Source organism: Saccopteryx leptura, chromosome 1 (genome assembly GCF_036850995.1).
Source record: "Saccopteryx leptura isolate mSacLep1 chromosome 1, mSacLep1_pri_phased_curated, whole genome shotgun sequence".
NCBI lineage: Eukaryota > Metazoa > Chordata > Mammalia > Chiroptera > Emballonuridae > Saccopteryx > Saccopteryx leptura.
The window spans coordinates 300,646,553-300,664,033 of NC_089503.1; the positions used below are offsets into that span (position 1 = coordinate 300,646,553).

Below are 17,481 nucleotides of genomic sequence, written 5' to 3' on the forward strand. Positions count from 1 at the left end.
GGGCCTTCTTTCTCTCCCATCTCAGGACCTCTGTCCTTCTTCCCTTGGGCTGGAATGCTCTTTCTCACTGGTGCCTGCTCATTAAATGGAGTCCCATCTCCAAGAGGACTTACCTATCATGCTTGCTAAAGTTTCCACCTCTCACCCAGCCTATCTCTATTCCATTGACCTATTTCATTCTCTTCAGAGAACTTCCAATGATCATAAATCTTTTTATATCTGCTTACATATTTATTATCTGATCCTACCTTCACCCCTCCGAAATTAAACTCCATAAAGCAAGAATTCAGGCTGCATTCTCACTGCATAGAAGATGCAGGAGGCAAGAACATGCAAAAGGGAGTGGAGGTAGGAGGAGGAGGGCAAATGGGTGGAAAGAGACTTTGCTTGAGGGGGTGGGACATGATGCACTGTGTAGACGGTGTTGTGTTGAGATGTACAGTTAAAACCTGTATGGTTTGATGAACTGGGTCAACCCAATAAATTTTGAAAAAATAAAAAAGAATATGCAAAGGTCATAAGGAATCTTTGCAAAAAGAAGAAAAGGGAGCTCTTTGTGGGGTGGCTGCAACACACAAGCACACAGACAGGTGTGTGGGGCAGGCACGGAATGTCAGCCCCATGTACACCAGGGGCCCTTGGGCAAGATACAGCACATATAATGAATGCAATGGCTCTGATGTTAGGTAGTCAGTACATATATATTAAACAAATGAGAAAGTTCACTTATTGCTTTCTTCTGCCTAACTCAAAGCTGAACCATGACTTTCATGGGGCTTGGGCATTTTTACCTTTATGAGCCCACTCTTCTTCCATAAATATTAAAAATTATATCTTATGTTTGTATTGATATATATTTTAATAAATACTATATTTATTAATAAATTGTATATTTAATAAATATTATAGTATTTTAATATTAAAAATTATATATTATGTTTGTATTGAGATATATATATATATTAATAATGAAAACCAAAATATTTTCTTTGACCTAAAAGTTTCAGTTCTTTTATTAAGAAACGAGTTAAACATTTAGTGGGCCCTTAAAAGTATTAAAGCTCTAGACACTGTCCTTGCTGTTTCTAGTGGATAATCACCCCTCATAAGTTTCTTGTGTACAAGGACTTACTTTAGTTTACCCTATTACTGGCACATAGCAGGCTCTAAATAATGTTTGTTGACTTAAATGATAAATGCCTACATGAAAATAACATTTATCTGATTCCTAAATCTTTGTTATATACATGCTAATAAGAACTCACTACTGCATAAATTATACAGTCAAACTTACCTTCTCTTTATATTCAGCCTCATATCTTGCACACGCTTGCTCAGTAATGTCTGGGCCCTCGAACTTGGATATTCTTAGGAGAAGCTGTCGCTGTGCATACACCAGCAGTGGTGTCACTTGCTCTGCATATCTCTCACTAGATAGGGAAAAATATGTTCAAAAGCAAACGTTACTGAAAATTGTTCTTCAATGAAGTCTGTCACTGAATTGCTGTTATACCAGTACTTACTGTGAAATTATATTGAACTGAATGGCAAGTGATACTAGTGCTTCCCATTTTTCTACTTGATATAAAAGTTCCAGAGATTTTAATACAAAGTCATGGATCCATTTCAAATCAACCACATTTACATCGTCCAAAGGATGCTCAAAAGTAAGGCTAGAACCACCATTATCATTTTTAATATTTCCATAGCAACTTGGAACACTGAACTCTCCTTTTTCTTCTATAATCTGCAAGTAGCACATTTTAAAAAATGTGTAAATTCAGAGTTTTCTATACATTTTGTTCTGAAAAGTGAATGTGATCTAGAAAAATATAAAAAAGACTAAACAAAAAAATGTAATATTTTTATTCCATAGCTGAAAGCTTCATGATACTATCCCGTATAACTCCTGTGTAATGGAAATGTGCTGCATCTGTGCTGCTCAGCCTGTGCCACTCAGCGCGCGTGGATACTGACCTACGGAAGGCTGACCAGTGCAATGCAATTTCAACTGTAGAGGCAGTCCCCAGGTTACAAACGAGATAGGTCAAGGGTCCCCAAACTTTTTACACAGGGGCCAGTTCACTGTCCCTCAGACGGTTGGAGGGCCGGACTATAAAAAAACTATGAACAAATCCCTATGCGCACTGCACATATCTTATTTTAAAGTAAAAAAACAAAACAGGAACAAATACAATATTTAAAATAAAGAACAAGTAAATTTAAATCAACAAACTGACTAGTATTTCAATGGGAACTATGCTCCTCTCACTGACCACCAGTGAAAGAGGTGCCCCTTCCAGAAGTGTGGCGGGGCTGGATAAATGACCTTAGGGGGCCGCATGTGGCCCGCGGGCCGTAGTTTGGGGACCCCTGAGATAGGTTCTGTAGATTTGAAAATGTTTAAGTATTTTTAGGCACAGAAAGGTAAAATAAATACTATGTTAAGACAAACATCTAAGTTGTATTCAATAGGTAAATGCACCTGTTCCAACTTACATACCAATTCAGTTTAAAAACAAAGCTACAGAACTTATCTCATTACTAACCTGGGACTGCCTGTATTTCATTTTAATTAATTTAAGTTTAATTTTAAGTAGCCATATAAATCATTATATTAGCACAGACAGAGGTCACTTCTTGAACATAGTCACTATCTATTTAAGTCAAGCTACTTAACCAATAAGGCAAAATTTTGAGGAAAAACTGGTTCTATTATATACAAATAATTAACTTTCCTCCATACATTGGTTACATTAATCAGTTTGTAGAATAATATGTCCAATCCCTGATGCAAAGGTCAAGTCTATGGAGAAGGATAACTTTTTGCCTAAAGAATTACTGTTTATGTGTTACATTCCAAATTTCGGGTGTCCAGAGTATAGTTTGAATCTCTGTTATTAGGTGCATATACATTTTTGAATAGCATGTTTTCCTGGTTAATGGAGCCACTTGTCATAATGAAGTGTCCCTTTGTATCTCTCCTAATGCTTATTTATTTGAAGACTATTTTACCTAATATTAATATAGCCTCTTTTTATAACCAGCTTTTTTTATGCTTACTGATTTTATAATATATCTTTTTTTATTGTTTTATTTTTCATCTGTTTCTCTCTATTAAGAATGCTTCTCTTGAGGACAAGTATAGGTATTCTTTTTAATTCAGCCATATAATCTCTGGCTTTTAAATGGGATATTCTATCCACTTATAATTAACATAGTTATCAATATAATTTGGCTAGATTTATTATATTTTGTTTTCTATTTGTCCCATACGTTTTTTGTTACTGTTCCTTTTTTTTCTGTCTTCTTTATTTAATTGATTATTATTTAGTTTTCCATTTTACTACATAGGCTTTTTAGCTATATTTGTTTTTTAGTAGTTACTCTAGTGATTAGTTACTCTAGTGATTAGAGATTATTAAATGCATCCTTAACTTATTACATTCCACTTAAAGTTAATATTGTACCACTTTATAGCTATATAAAGTATAAAAATTTATGACAGTTTAATTTTATTTACTTTCCCAGTCATTTGTGCTATTGTTGCCATATATTTTACATCTGGAAATTACCTCATGACTCAATGTGTTTATGTGTTAACTACTTTTCATTGTGTTTAGGGTATGCCATGTTTATATTTTTTCAATTTTATTTTCTTGCTTTAAACCACAATGTGAAAATTTTTAAATGCTAAATTCTACCAGATCAGAAGTAACAGAACAGGAACAGATAAAGCAGTGGAATAGAGGTTAAAAAAAACAAGCTTTATGGTCTCTCTTGGGGTCTATTTCTCTGTCAAAAGATTGCTATTGCATTAAAGTTAGTTTATGTAGAAACTGAAGCTTAGTAAATGTTACTGTCTGTTCCCTTTTAGAAATTGAATTTTCATACTAAGACATTGGTAATCAAAATCAATGCAAGTTGATATAGTGAACCAAATAATAATGAGAAGAAAAATAAATAAATATAGACCAACCAACTAAGAACTCAAGAAAAGTATTAATTTCTCTTTACCTCAAGCTGAATGGTGCCAAAATATGTGATAATTGAATATAATAAAAATAATGACCCAAACACTCTTACCTCAATAGAATTGGTTTTTTGTAGTTCTATTAACATGTCAATAAGTAATTCTGATCCCAAACAGAATGGTAAAACAGAGGTACAAATGAAACCATCTTGACTAATAGGAAACGTCTTATACATATCCACTGCTTGCATAAGAAGTATTTGTAGCTCCTGAGTAAAGTTCCAAAAAGCCCGACAGCAATTCTGAAGCAGAGTCCAAAAGCCACCACGATGAGCAAGAATCTAAGACAAACACAACATTCGAAAGACCTCAAAGTTCCAAAAGTTACATATCTCTGAACGACTTCATCTTTCTGCAAATATTATATATAAATAACTAACACCATTTGTTATGTGCCACTTATATGTGCTAGATACTATGATAAGACCTTTTAGGCACCATCTTACTTCCTTTTTACAACAGCTCCTATGCTGTAAGTATGTGCACTAGTATTCCCCTCCATTTACAGATAAGGAAAGGGAGTCATGGAGCTAACTTGTCCAAGATCATGCAGCTACTAAGTGGTGCACTAGGTTTTGCACCACTGGTTTCGCATCGGTGGTCTTACTCCAATACTCCCATTGTTCTAGGTGCTGAGAATATGGCAGTGAGCACAAAAACCCAGGTCTGCTCTCATGCTGCCCCAATTTTCCAGGGGAGACCAACACCAGATAAGTAGACAAATAAAAATGTAATTTCTTGAATAATAAGTGCTGTAAAGAAAAATAAAGCAGACATGGGTCAGAGCCTGACAAGGGAGAGAGAGCACATCATTTTAGACAGGGTGGTCAGGAAAGAAGTCCTCTCTGAGGAAGTGACTTACTGAAGGTTGAGTTGAACAAGTCATGTGGAGGTGGCGATGGGAGTGTTGGGTTGAGGAGAGGATTTGAGGCTGAAGAAACAGCAAGTGCAAAGGATGGAGGGTGAACCTGAGGGCTGAGAAGCAAACAGGCTCAGTGCTTTCAAGATCACAGAGGGGAGAGTGGACTGAACAAAAGCAAGACAAGCAGAGTTCTGAGAGGTGAGCACGACTCAGACCTTCATAGGCACTGAAGCTGGTGGAAGGGGAGTAGGATGCAATGTCATGATCAAGGGGATGATGTGGGTTTACTTTATATTTTTTTATTAAGTGAAAGGCGGGGAGGCAGAGAGATAGACTCCCACATGCGCTTCAGCCAGGATCCACCGGCTAGCTCCCTAAAGGTGATGCTCATCTGGGGCTGCTGTTCTGTTGCTCAGCAACTGAGCTATTTTAGCACCTGAGGCAAGGCTATGAAGCTATCCTCAATACCTGGGGGCAACTTGCTCAAACCATTCAAGCTATGGCTGCAGGAGGTGAAGAGAGAGAGAGAAGAGGGAGGGTGAGAGGTAGAGAAGTAGATAGTCATTTCTCCTGTGTGCCCTGAGCAAGAATCAAACCCAGGACTTCCATAAGCTCAGCCAACACTCTACCACTGAGCCAATGGACAAGGCCTACTTTATATTTTTAAAAAGCCATTCTTGGCCCTGGCCGGTTGGCTCAGCGGTAGAGTGTTGGCCTGGCGCGCGGGAGACCCGGGTTCGATTCCCGGCCAGGGCACATAGGAGAAGCACCCATTTGCTTCTCCACCCCCACCCCCCTCCTTCCTCTCTGTCTCTCTCTTCCCCTCCCGCAGCCAAGGCTCCATTGGAGCAAAGATGGCCCAGGCGCTGGGGATGGTTCCTTGGCCTCTGCCCCAGGCGCTAGAGTGGCTCTGGTCACCGCAGAGCGACACCCCGGAGGGGCAGAGCATCGCCCCCTGGTGGGCAGAGCGTCGCCCCTGGTGGGCATGCCGGGTGGATCCCGGTCAGGCGCATGCGGGAGTCTGTCTGACTGTCTCTCCCCGTTTCCAGCTTCAGAAATTAAAAATAATTAAAAAAAAAAAGCCATTCTCTCCACTTGACAGAGAATATGAGAACTTAAGTGTGTTTCTTTCTTGTCTAGAAAGGGTGGATTTCCTCCCAACTCTTGAGAGGATTGAAGTATCCCCTTTCTAATTAAGATAAAAAGGAACTAATTTCTTTGTAACTGATGATTCCAATTTTGAGATTACTAAACTATTACATAATATTTAAGAAAGAAAAAAGAAAAACATTTGAGAGAAAACACAAGTGGCCTATACAAGCAAGTCAGGGGGATGAGGCAGATCTTTCCTGTGGTCTAGAAACCTCTTTCCCTGTGCTATTGGAAAGAAAGGGGTCTACTGGATCCTGGGAAGTATCAAGATATGAGACAATACCCCTGGTGTCACCAGAGAAGTCCTTGTCTCAAGTGTGGCAAGAAAGTAGCAGAGGACTGTGTGGATATTCATGAAGACTCTGTAGACAGAGACAGGGACAAATGCCACAGATGACTTATGACTAAAAGGAACTCATTACTTTCCCTGACAACTTCACAATGGGTAAAGCCTCATTACCATGGCAAGCAAACCTCAAAAATTACTAACACAAAATACAGCAAATTTAGTCTCAAAATTAAAACTGAATTTATAGATAGTAAGCAAATAAATAAAATATATCTTACATGTCCAGTCTACTATGTTAGCAAATACAAACAACACCTTACCATTGCTCTTCGGCAATACAAGAAGATTTTCATAAAATGATCCAATAGACTCAAATTTGATATTCGATCCTTATCTTTAGCACTGAGACCTGATTGAAACTCTGTTTCATAAACTGTTTGTGTCTTAAGAACATTTTCATCACTCATTTCAGAATTAATAAATGCCAAAAACTCTTTAGTATCTGCAGTACAAAAATAAAGTATGTTATTGAAAATAGAGAGTTAAGTTCCAGAAAACACAGTAAGTGATAAGCATCAAATGAGTAATTCAGATAATAATTGCTATATCATTTTGGAAAAAGGACAGGATTGTCATGAACACAATGAACCAGGAAATGTTTCTAGAAAAGGAAGCACTTAGATTAGGTCTTAAAGGATGGGCACGTTTCAGCTATGCGGGAAAACTACAGAGAACATTCCAGGGAAAGGTGATGGCCAAAGGAACAATGCAGAAGCAGGAATGTCATGTGTTTTTGTTTTTTGGGTTGTTTTTTTTTTTTGAGGGAACAATGATTGGATCACATTGTTCCTTAATTTTCCCCCAAACAGGCCATTCCCAGGGCACATACACTAGAAGGTGAGTACCATTTCGTAGAGTTAAGCAGTGCGGCAACCCTAACCACTCAACCTCCTGTTTTTGTGGCATTAAAACATGGAGGATTTCTCCTGCCACAAACGTTCTCTTAGAACTCTGCATTAAGTAGTGAGTCAATAGCAGAACATTCTATTGCCGACCTCATGGAAGGTCTTAGATAGGGAGCTAGTTTTAAAAAACTCAAGAAGCTATGTATTATAATCTACATACAAAACTCAGACTCTTTCTATGTCTAGGAAATTTACTTTCAAATACTTCAATATTCATAATATGACATGTGGGCACCAGTTAAACTTAATCTAAATTCCAGAAAAAATTAGAAGCATGTCAAATACCTCAAACATAAATCAACACTCCTGGGGTAGCTAGCCAGCATATGAAGTGTCTTGATCAGCAATAGGTTACCCTGCACTTAAAATACCACTTTAAAAATCTAATTAGGAATGAGAAAGCAATCAATGAACAACTAAGGTGCTGCAACAAAGAATTGATGCTTCTCATCTCTCTCCCTTCATGTCTGTCGGTCCGTCTGTCCCTCTCCTGTCTCTCTCTCTCTCTTTTCCTCTCTCTCTGTCTCTATTACTCTCACACACAAAAATATATGTTTTTTAAAATACATATATAGATGTACATAGAAGGGTCTGTAATAGCATAAAATATCAGAAATAATTTTTTACTTGTGAAGTGAGTGGTATTCAAGGTAGGTGATTGCTTATGAATAGTGTCATCAATGCAGATAGAGAGCCTTGCTCACCTGTACCTCTTCACCTCTCCACCCCTGTTACCTCACCAGAAGACAACATTGGTTGGTCCTGCCATCAGAATATTATTGCATTCTTTCTAGAGTAAGCTTTTGTGGAAGGTGCTAGCTGGAGATCATAAGGTAAAAAGTAGACTGCTCTAAGTACAAAACCGGTTCTATAAAACAGCTAAGGCCAAATGTATATGATATTACCATAAAAATAGAGCAAATAAAAGTCTCCTGCAAAATGTCACAACTCAACTAAATTCCTGAGTCACTGAAAAATGGTGTGTGTATTTCTTTGTGTCTGCCAGGGTGTGTGTGTTGCATTAGTAAATTAAAATCTAGAAGCAATTTGATAGTATATTTACTTATTTTACCTGGTGCTAAATTGGCCTTTCTTTTTATACCTGTATGAAGGAAATCAAGCATCATTTTATAGTTTTCTAGTGTCAATTTTCCTGTTGGTAATACTGTTCCTGAATTATATAGTGAGAATATATCATGATCACATGATTGGAAACTGTAAGAAGGAAAAAAAATCTTATCAAACAACAATATAAGCAAAATTTAATTTAATCTGTCAAATTCAAGCTATTTTAATTTTTTAAATATTTATAAGTTAATGCTCTCAAATTTTGGATCATAATTCATTTGGGCATTTAACCAAAGCTAAACAAATTTCCATAGAATGTTTAAATTATGCGGTTACTTTTCTCTTGGGAATTTTAACATCAATATCTGTTTTGCTGAAAGGGCCCATGAGAATGGGAATGGAAGATCTATACTCACTAAGAGCTCTGAAACAGTAATTTAATTAAGGTCGAAGCAAGAAACAGTCTTCCACAACACATACATACATACCTACCTACATACATACATGTGTTATACATACATACTGAGTATATATTAATATAAATAAATGGTTTTAATAAAACTCAATTTAGCCACAAGTTACCCTGACACCAATTTGATCATTCTCTAATTATTGTGCTACCAAGTAATCAACCATGAATCGTCGTGTATGATTGGAAATTCAGAGAAGACTTCTCGGTGTTCAGTGAGCAGTAAGAAAGCCCACCTGATCTGAATGGTTTTCCCTCCATGACCTCATGAACAGGTCACTTTGTCAAAGCCTTTCCTGTAGGGCAGGCAATCTAACTGCATTTTTCCCCTAGGAAAGCAAATGTTTGACCTTTATAAGGCCTACTTTTTTTTTTTTTTTTTACTGTGTTGCTTTGTGTTATTTCAAATTTATTTTTCAATTACAGGTAACATACAATATTATATTAATTTCAGGTGTACAATATAGTAATTTCACATCTATATACTTTCTGAAGTGATCACCTCTTCTGACACCATACATAGTGATTACAATATTATTGACTATATTCCTTATGCTATACTTTACCTGCCCCTGACTATTTTTTAGAACTGGCAATTTATACTTAATCTCTTTTATCTTTTTTTCTAACTACTTCTTAGATGCAAATCTGGTCTATCTCACATAGGAAAAGGATCTATCTGGAGACATTTTTGCAAAGGTTCAGTCTGATTTTAAACAAAATTCTGGAGAAACAGAATCTGGGATCAAGTTCACTGTCAACTTCAACCTGTATATTTAATCACTGGATTATTGAAATAAATGTCTTCTTAATTCATATCCTTCCTTCCTCCAGTCCACTCAGTATGTTGCTGCCAGATAAATTTCTTATTATAGCTCTGCTCAAAAACTCTCAATAATATCCTCTGTATATAAAGTTCAGACTTAATAGATAGTTAAGACTCTTCATGACCTGGTACTGACATACTTTGCTAATTATTTTATACTGCTATCTATCTTATACCCTAGAATCTGGTTAGATCATTTGGGGTTCTCATCCTGTATTTTTCCTACTGGGGCTCTAACTCATGTTTTCCCATCTACCTGGAATGCTTTTTTTTTTTTTATCTGCCCATTTCTAAGTCTTGCTTGTCTTTCAAGAGTGAGGCCTAGTGGCCCTTCCCCATGAAACCTTTCCTGTTAGTCTCAGCCAGAGGGAAGCCTCCTTCCCAGGAACAAGGAAGACTTCATGAGTATTTTACCTTCTAGCACTATCTACAATTACTCATGAATACTTGTGATCTACCCTCTCAGATTCTAATTTGCATATCCCATTGGACCTGTCTCAGTACCTTGCATCTAAAAGGTGCTCACCAAGGAGTTTTTGAATGACTCCACATCTTCTTTTTATGCTTACATAGTATGCCATTTATGTATTTCTCTTCTATTTTATCTTCCATAACACTTTAGCCAAAGACAATCAACAAGCTCATAAATGTCTTTTGAATTAATAACAGAAACTTTACATTGTATGAGAAAATGTGATATTTATAGAGGTTAATAATATGTATTTATTGAGGCTTAAAATGTCTCTAAGTGCCAACTAATATATATAATTATTGTACAAACAATATTAAATTTTTCTTGGAATTATATTTTTCCCTTTCAACTGAAAGCTATATTGAAAAATACAGTCAAACTATAATCAAATTAGTACTTCATAAGCACTTAGATATATGGCCTGTTCAGGAAATATTTTAAGATAAGAAACTAAGAAATATATCACTGGCCAGGACAGACAGACGCATCTGTAAACCACTTTAAGTTATCAACATTGCAGCCCAGAACATACAAATACAATCCATATTCTTGAGACTTCAAAAGTATTATTCACTAATAATATACTCTACCTGACCGTTGCATGTGAAGAGCCATATCGTATCTTTGTGCGTTCTCCTAGCTTCAGTAAAAGCAGGTGGAAGTGGGCACCTGCCAGATACAGGTTCATCTGAGCCTTCCAGGGCATCTCTTCAAGACATATCTGATGGAACCTCTTCTTTTTAACATAATTAAATATTAGAGGATTCAAGTAAACTGCCAGGTATTGAAGTGCTATTTTTCTAACATCGGCTCTCTTATTTCTGCCCAGGGACAAAGAAGTTTTAAAATTACACAAACCTTCAGATATTTAAAGAGAAATGCTTCCAATTTGTACATAATCAAGAAGTCACCTAACTGCTCTGTATAAATGTTTCTGGCTTGTTTATTGTTTCTTTAATGCTGAAAATGTGAAATAGGACAATAAAGAAGGCATAAGATTAAACACCAGAGACAAAGTAAACTACATAGTGTCTCCAAGTCTCTCTGATGTCTGGTCTGTGTCCTAAGCTCAAACTGAACAGAGCTTTTCTTGCCCACAACCAAAAGGCCACTAAGATTTGACAAATAAATTATAATTGTTCATCAACTAACTGAACAAGAAAATAATTTCTTTGTATGGTTCCTTAAGAAAAAAGACAATGACACAAAATTTTTCCTAACATTCTTTAGACTGAAGAAGAAAATAAAATATCAGTCAATGATAAATGAAATAACTTCATAAACTTATGCTCAATATGCTCTGAAAAAAGTATATTTCAAAATTTACTAATAGTTTATATTTTAAGTATAATATATATTTGTTTAAAATTATTCCTATCAAGATCTCAAAGTAGCCCAACTATTTTTATCATTACATAGTTGTTTATATAGCATGACTTCATTTTTTCAAAATAGTTTTAGCAATTTTTTTTTACTGTTGATAACGCTCTTATACTATTGCTTGGTATTAGTTTACCTGATGTTCAATACCAGTAGCCATTAGAGAAATGCAAATTAAAGTCACAAAATTTCAATAACACTAATTTTAATGACTAAAATACAAAATAGTGATAACACTAAATGCTGGCAAGCATGAGGGAAAATTAGAATACTCATACACTGCTGTGGGAATGTAAAAAGGTACAGACAATCTGGAAGAGAGTATGGGATTTTTCACAAAATTAAACACACCCTTACCATACTACCTAGCAATTGCACTACTGGGCATTTTATCCTTGAGAAATTAAGGTTTATGCCCACATTAAAAAAAAAAACAAAAAAACCAACCCTGTACATGAATGTTCATACCATCATTATTTTAATAGCCAAGATTGGAAATGATCCAAATGTTCTTCAATGAGTAAATGGTTAAACAAATGGTGGTGCAGCCATTTGTTTATATCTTGACCATAGGGATAGTCACAGTCTACAAATGTGTTAAAATTGCATAAAACTAAATATGCCCACACATATGTGTGCATGCAAAATAGAATACTACTAAGTAGTAGTAAGTGAATTAGTTATTCATACAACCTGAGTGGATCTCAAAGTGATTACATTGAGTGGAAAGAAAAGGCCAATCTCAGAAAGTCATATGCTGTATGGTTCCATTTTTATAAAATTCTTTTTTTTTTTCAAGGCATAAAATCACCAGTTTATTGATTTTAAGGAGCCCAAGCTCACTTTCAAGCAGTGCAGGGACCAGCCATCCTGATACACTTACACAATTTGGTCCTGCGTCTCCACCTAGGATATTGTTGGCAAGTGTTTATCTTGCAGCTCAAAAATAAATATGAGTTACTTTATTTTATAAAATTCTTGAAATGACAAAATTAAAGAGTTTGAGAACAAGTAGGTGGTTGGCAGAGATTGAGAGAGCAGAAAGAAAGGGAGGTGGCTGTAGCTATAAAAATGTAGCATGGGGGTGAGGGGAAGATCCTTAGGATAGAACTATTCTGTATCTTGACCATGGGGATAGTCACAGTCTAAAAATGTGTTAAAACTGCATAAAACTAAATATTCTCACACATATATGTGCATGCAAAATTGCTGTGGCCTGAATAGGTCAGTGGATTGTATCAATGTCAATTTCTGGTTGTACTATTGGACTATAGTAATATAGTTAGTTAACTTAGGAGAAACTGGGTGAAGGATATATGGGATCTCTCTGTACTATTTCTTATAGCTGCATGTGAATATACTTGCAAATGTACAATTATCTGAAAATAAAATGTATTTTTAATGTTTATTACAACAAAGATATCCACAGTCATGAACTCTATTCAATATTAAATTTGAGGTCCTAACCTACAGGCTAGACAAGAAAACAAAATAAGAGGCTCCAGTATTAGAAAGAAATAAGCAAAACTTGCATTATCTGTTCACACTATGACTGCCCACACAGACAACCTAAATCTATGAATAAATTATCATGTTGTATAAAAAATTAAGTTGTTTAGCCTGACCAGGCAGTGGCGCAGTGGATAGAGCATCAGACTGGGATGTGCAGCACCCAGGTTTGAGACCCCGAGGTCACCAGCTTGAGCACGAGCTCATCTGGCTTGAGCAAAGCTCACCAGCTTGGACCCAAGGTCGCTGGCTCAAGCAAGGGGTTACTCGGTCTGCTGAAGGCTCACAGTCAAGGCACATATGAGAAAGCAATCAATGAACAACCAAGGTGTCGCAACAAAAAACTGATGATTGATGCTTCTCATCTCTCTCTGTTCCTGTCTGTCTATCCCTACCTATCTCTTTCTCTGACTCTCTCTCTGTCTCTGTAAAAAAAAAAAAAAAAAAAAAAAAAGTTGTTTATAAATCAATTCTATTCTTATACAAAAGAATAGAAACATTCAAAATGTAACCTAAAAATACCATTTACACCAACAAAAGACGAATAGCACCTTTATGGAGAATATCATAAAAATTTATTGAGAGGCATTAAATAAGACCTAAGTGGTCTGTCTATTAATTGAAAGATTCAATATTATTTTTAAAATAACCTTCCCAAACCAATCTATATATTTAGTTCTATCTCTAGCAAAATCACAAGATTTTTATATTACTTGACAAACGATTTCAAACTACTTTCTGGAAGAATAAGACAAGATTAATGAGGGAGAAGACCATGCTGGAGAGACTTGTTCCATCAGACAAGACTTAATTTAAAGCTAACATAAATATGATGGGTGATAGAGACTCGGGAAGAGACAAATAGACTAATGGGACATACAAGTGATACAAAACTACATGTATAAAAACTTGCTAACTAACAAAAGTGACAGTGATCACAGAATAGACTGCTGAATAAATGGGACTAGCCAAGTGGGGACCAATAATGAAACTAAAAAGGAGGGAGAAGGGTTCTCTTCTTCTCACCATTCACAAAATGAAATTATAATTCAATAAAATTTCTAAGTGAGAAAACCAAAAATTTAAATTCACTAAGAAGTTACCTTTATTACTTCAAGTTAGAGGACAACTTCAAAAACAATAAATGGAAAGATTGTTACAATAGACTCCATTAACAATTACAACTTTTGAATTAAAAATAAAAAACTTTAAAATGTATATAAATGAGCCACAAAGTAGGAGAAGCATTAGTATCCAAACTTCTAAAAATAAATGAGTAAAAAAAAGGTTTTTAAATGTGCAAGGGTGTACAGAAGCAGTCCTGAGACTAGAAAAATCCTAGGGTCTAATAAAAATATGAAAAGATGCCTAACCTCATCAGTAACCAAAGAAGTAAAAATTAAAATAACAATGAAATAAAATTTCACAATTCATAGTTCCACAAAAAATTGGAAAATTTCATAATATCTCAAGTGTTGGTGAGGATGTTGAATAATGGAAAATTGAAACACCACTGATGAAAATTTAAGAGAAACTTAGCAATATCCAGTAATGGAAGTAAAAACCAAAGGTGTCTATATCTTAGGAACTGTACTTGTATGTGTTTATACCAGAAACTCTCACATGTGCATATGGAGAGATGTACAAAACTGTCCTCTGGAGTACTGTTTACAATATTGAAAAATTAAAAACAATTTAAATGCTCCTTTACAGGAGACTGAGTAAAGTTTATTTATTCATACAATGGAATACTCCACAGATGTGAAATGAGTAACTCGACATGTATAATTGACATGAAACATAGGTAGTTAGCTCTCCAATATCTCTCGCAGCAATATATTTGCTGATTTATCTCCACGGACAAGTGAAATAAAAGACACGATGCACAAATGGGACTATATCAAACTAAAAAGCTTTTGTACAGCTAAAGACAATATGAACAGAATAAAAAGACAAACCACACAATGGGAGAACATATTCAACAATACATCTGATAAGGGGTTAATAACCAAAATCTATAAAAAACTTGTAAAAATCAACACCAGGAAGACAAACAATCCAATCAAAAATGGGCAAAAGAAATGAATAGACACTTCTCCAAAGAGGACATACAGATGGCCAATAGGCATATGAAAAAATGTTCAACATCACTAATCATTAGAGAAGTGCAAATTAAAACCACAATGAGATATCACCTCACACCAGTCAGAATGGCGCTCATTAACAAAACAACACACAATAGGTGCTGGTGAGAATGTGGAGAAAGGGGAACCCTCCTGCACTGCTGGTGGGAATGCAGACTTGTGCAGCCACTGTGGAAAATAGTATGGAGATTCCTCAAAAAAATTAAAAATGAATCTGCCTTTTGACCCAGCCATCCCACTTTTAGGAATATATCCCAAGAACACCATATCACTGATTCAAAAAAAGAAATGCACCCCCATGTTTATGGCAGCATTGTTCACAATAGCGAAGATCTGGAAACAACCCAAGTGTCCATCAGTGGACAAGTGGATTAAAAAGCTTTGGTACATATATACAATGGAATACTATGGGGCCATTAAAAAGAAGAAAATATTACCTTTTGAAACAACAATGATGGACCTGGAAACTATTATGTTAAGTGAAATAAGCCATGCAGAGAAAGAAAAATATCATATGACCTCCCTCATTTGAGGAATCCAAGGAATAATGAGAACTGAGGAATGGAATAGAGACAGAGGAGGGATCAAAGGGACCAGAGGAAAAGAGGACAGAGGGAAAGGGAATGATAGGATGGGATAAACTTGAAGGGAAGGGGGGAGGGCACTGTAGGGAGGGTGGCAAGGGAGATGTTGAGAGGAATATGGGGGAGGGGTGATGCATTTGGGGTGACCCTAAATCTATGTGAACACAATTAATTAAATTTTAAAAATCTCACAAATACAATATTGAGAAAAAAATGGCGAAGCAAACTGTAAAAAAAATAATGTGTATTATTTAGGGCTCTACACATATATATTTGAAGTATAAAGTCATTCACAAACATGATAAAGTACTTCTGGGATACAGGGGGATGGAAATTACATTCCAAGAGGGATGCATGAGAATTTAAAGTGTTTGAAATATCTGATGTGGTAAGCTGCCTATTGAGTACATGTTCATTAGTTATATTATTGTCCATACCCATCTAAAATATGTCACAATTTAAATTAAAAAGTAAAGGAAAAATAAAACAAAGAGTTGGCAAATGCAAACAAACAGAAAGTGAGAATGGTTCTATTAAAATCTATAGTTGCGACTCCATCACAGATCCAGCCCAATCCTCACTCAAGGATGGCCTGGCAGAATGACAGTCTATTTCTCAAGGACCTGAAGAGGGCAGTGGAGTAGGCAGACGCACAGACTCCCAGCTCACACCACCGAACTGGATTATAAACTAATTTATGAACAATCAGCGTGAAAAACCAAATCTGGACTACAAGAACAGCTTTCAAAAATCAAGGAGCAAAGAAGAAGCCACAACAAACCTGGTAGGGAGCGCCTGAATCTCCCCTGCTTACAGAAACGAGGGGGGGGGGCGGTGAGGCTGGGCTCTCAATTCCAAGGATAAAGAGCAGTAAATATTGCTCACAGCCACTTACCTGGTGACCAGGGAACAAGGAGTGTTGAAAGGGCCCACTTGTCTTCCAAAAAGAAAGGAGAAAGAGAGAGACGGATGGTGAGGGAGAGAGGAATATAGGTAATGATATAAAAAGCTGACTCATTCAGTGCAGGAGGCGGCCATAACTGGGGGAGGGGCTGATCCTTCCACAAAGCAAAATACAAAAGTACTTCCAGGTTACAGAGATACAGACATCTCTCCAGTTCCAATCAGCACAACAAGACACAGCTGAAAACAAGAAGTGGGGAGGAGGGGCAGTAACTCAAGTCTCCTTGGAGATCTGAGATACACCTCCCCCTACTGAAGCTGAGAAAGCAACCCGCCCCCAGAGAGATTAATTGGCAGAAGAGGATTTCAAAGCCTCAGGTCACACCCACCGCATTCCTGGATACAGTTTCAAATAAGCCCCCTGCTGAGATCAGCAAACAAGACAATCACCTGTTAAGAAAACAAACAAATCAAGACTTCAAAGCAGCCCAAATCCTAAAGTGGATTACAAATAATAGCTGAAGCCAATCCAAGAAGATTTAGAAACAACACAAGTAAAAACTAGAGACAGACAACACCAAGCCTAGACTCAACCAGCTCTACAAAGAAAACACCCAGATACCCAGGCACAATGAGAAGACAAAGAAATGCAATCCAAATGAAACCACAAGAGAGACCTTCAGGAGATGAACTGAGTGATATGGAAATAATCAAACTTCCGGATGCGGAGTTTAAAATAATGATTGTAAGGATGCTTAGGGATCTTAGAACAACAATGGATGGTCATCACAAACACCTAAATAAAGAAATAGCAAGTATAAAAAA

General features: G+C 36.3%; 1 protein-coding gene across 1 annotated transcript in view; it reads right to left on the minus strand.

Annotated features, from left to right (window-relative positions):
- The window catches only part of CFAP54 (cilia and flagella associated protein 54), a 322,454-nt gene that overhangs the window by 162,225 nt on the left and 142,748 nt on the right, over positions 1 to 17,481 (minus strand). Inside the window, exons 33-38 of the mRNA XM_066357258.1 lie at positions 10,727 to 10,957; positions 8,374 to 8,516; positions 6,657 to 6,838; positions 4,087 to 4,314; positions 1,524 to 1,747; positions 1,295 to 1,430 (exon numbers count right to left, since the gene is read on the minus strand). Coding sequence (XP_066213355.1) covers positions 1,295 to 1,430; positions 1,524 to 1,747; positions 4,087 to 4,314; positions 6,657 to 6,838; positions 8,374 to 8,516; positions 10,727 to 10,957 — 1,144 coding nt within the window. The remainder of the gene's footprint in view (positions 1 to 1,294; positions 1,431 to 1,523; positions 1,748 to 4,086; positions 4,315 to 6,656; positions 6,839 to 8,373; positions 8,517 to 10,726; positions 10,958 to 17,481) is intronic.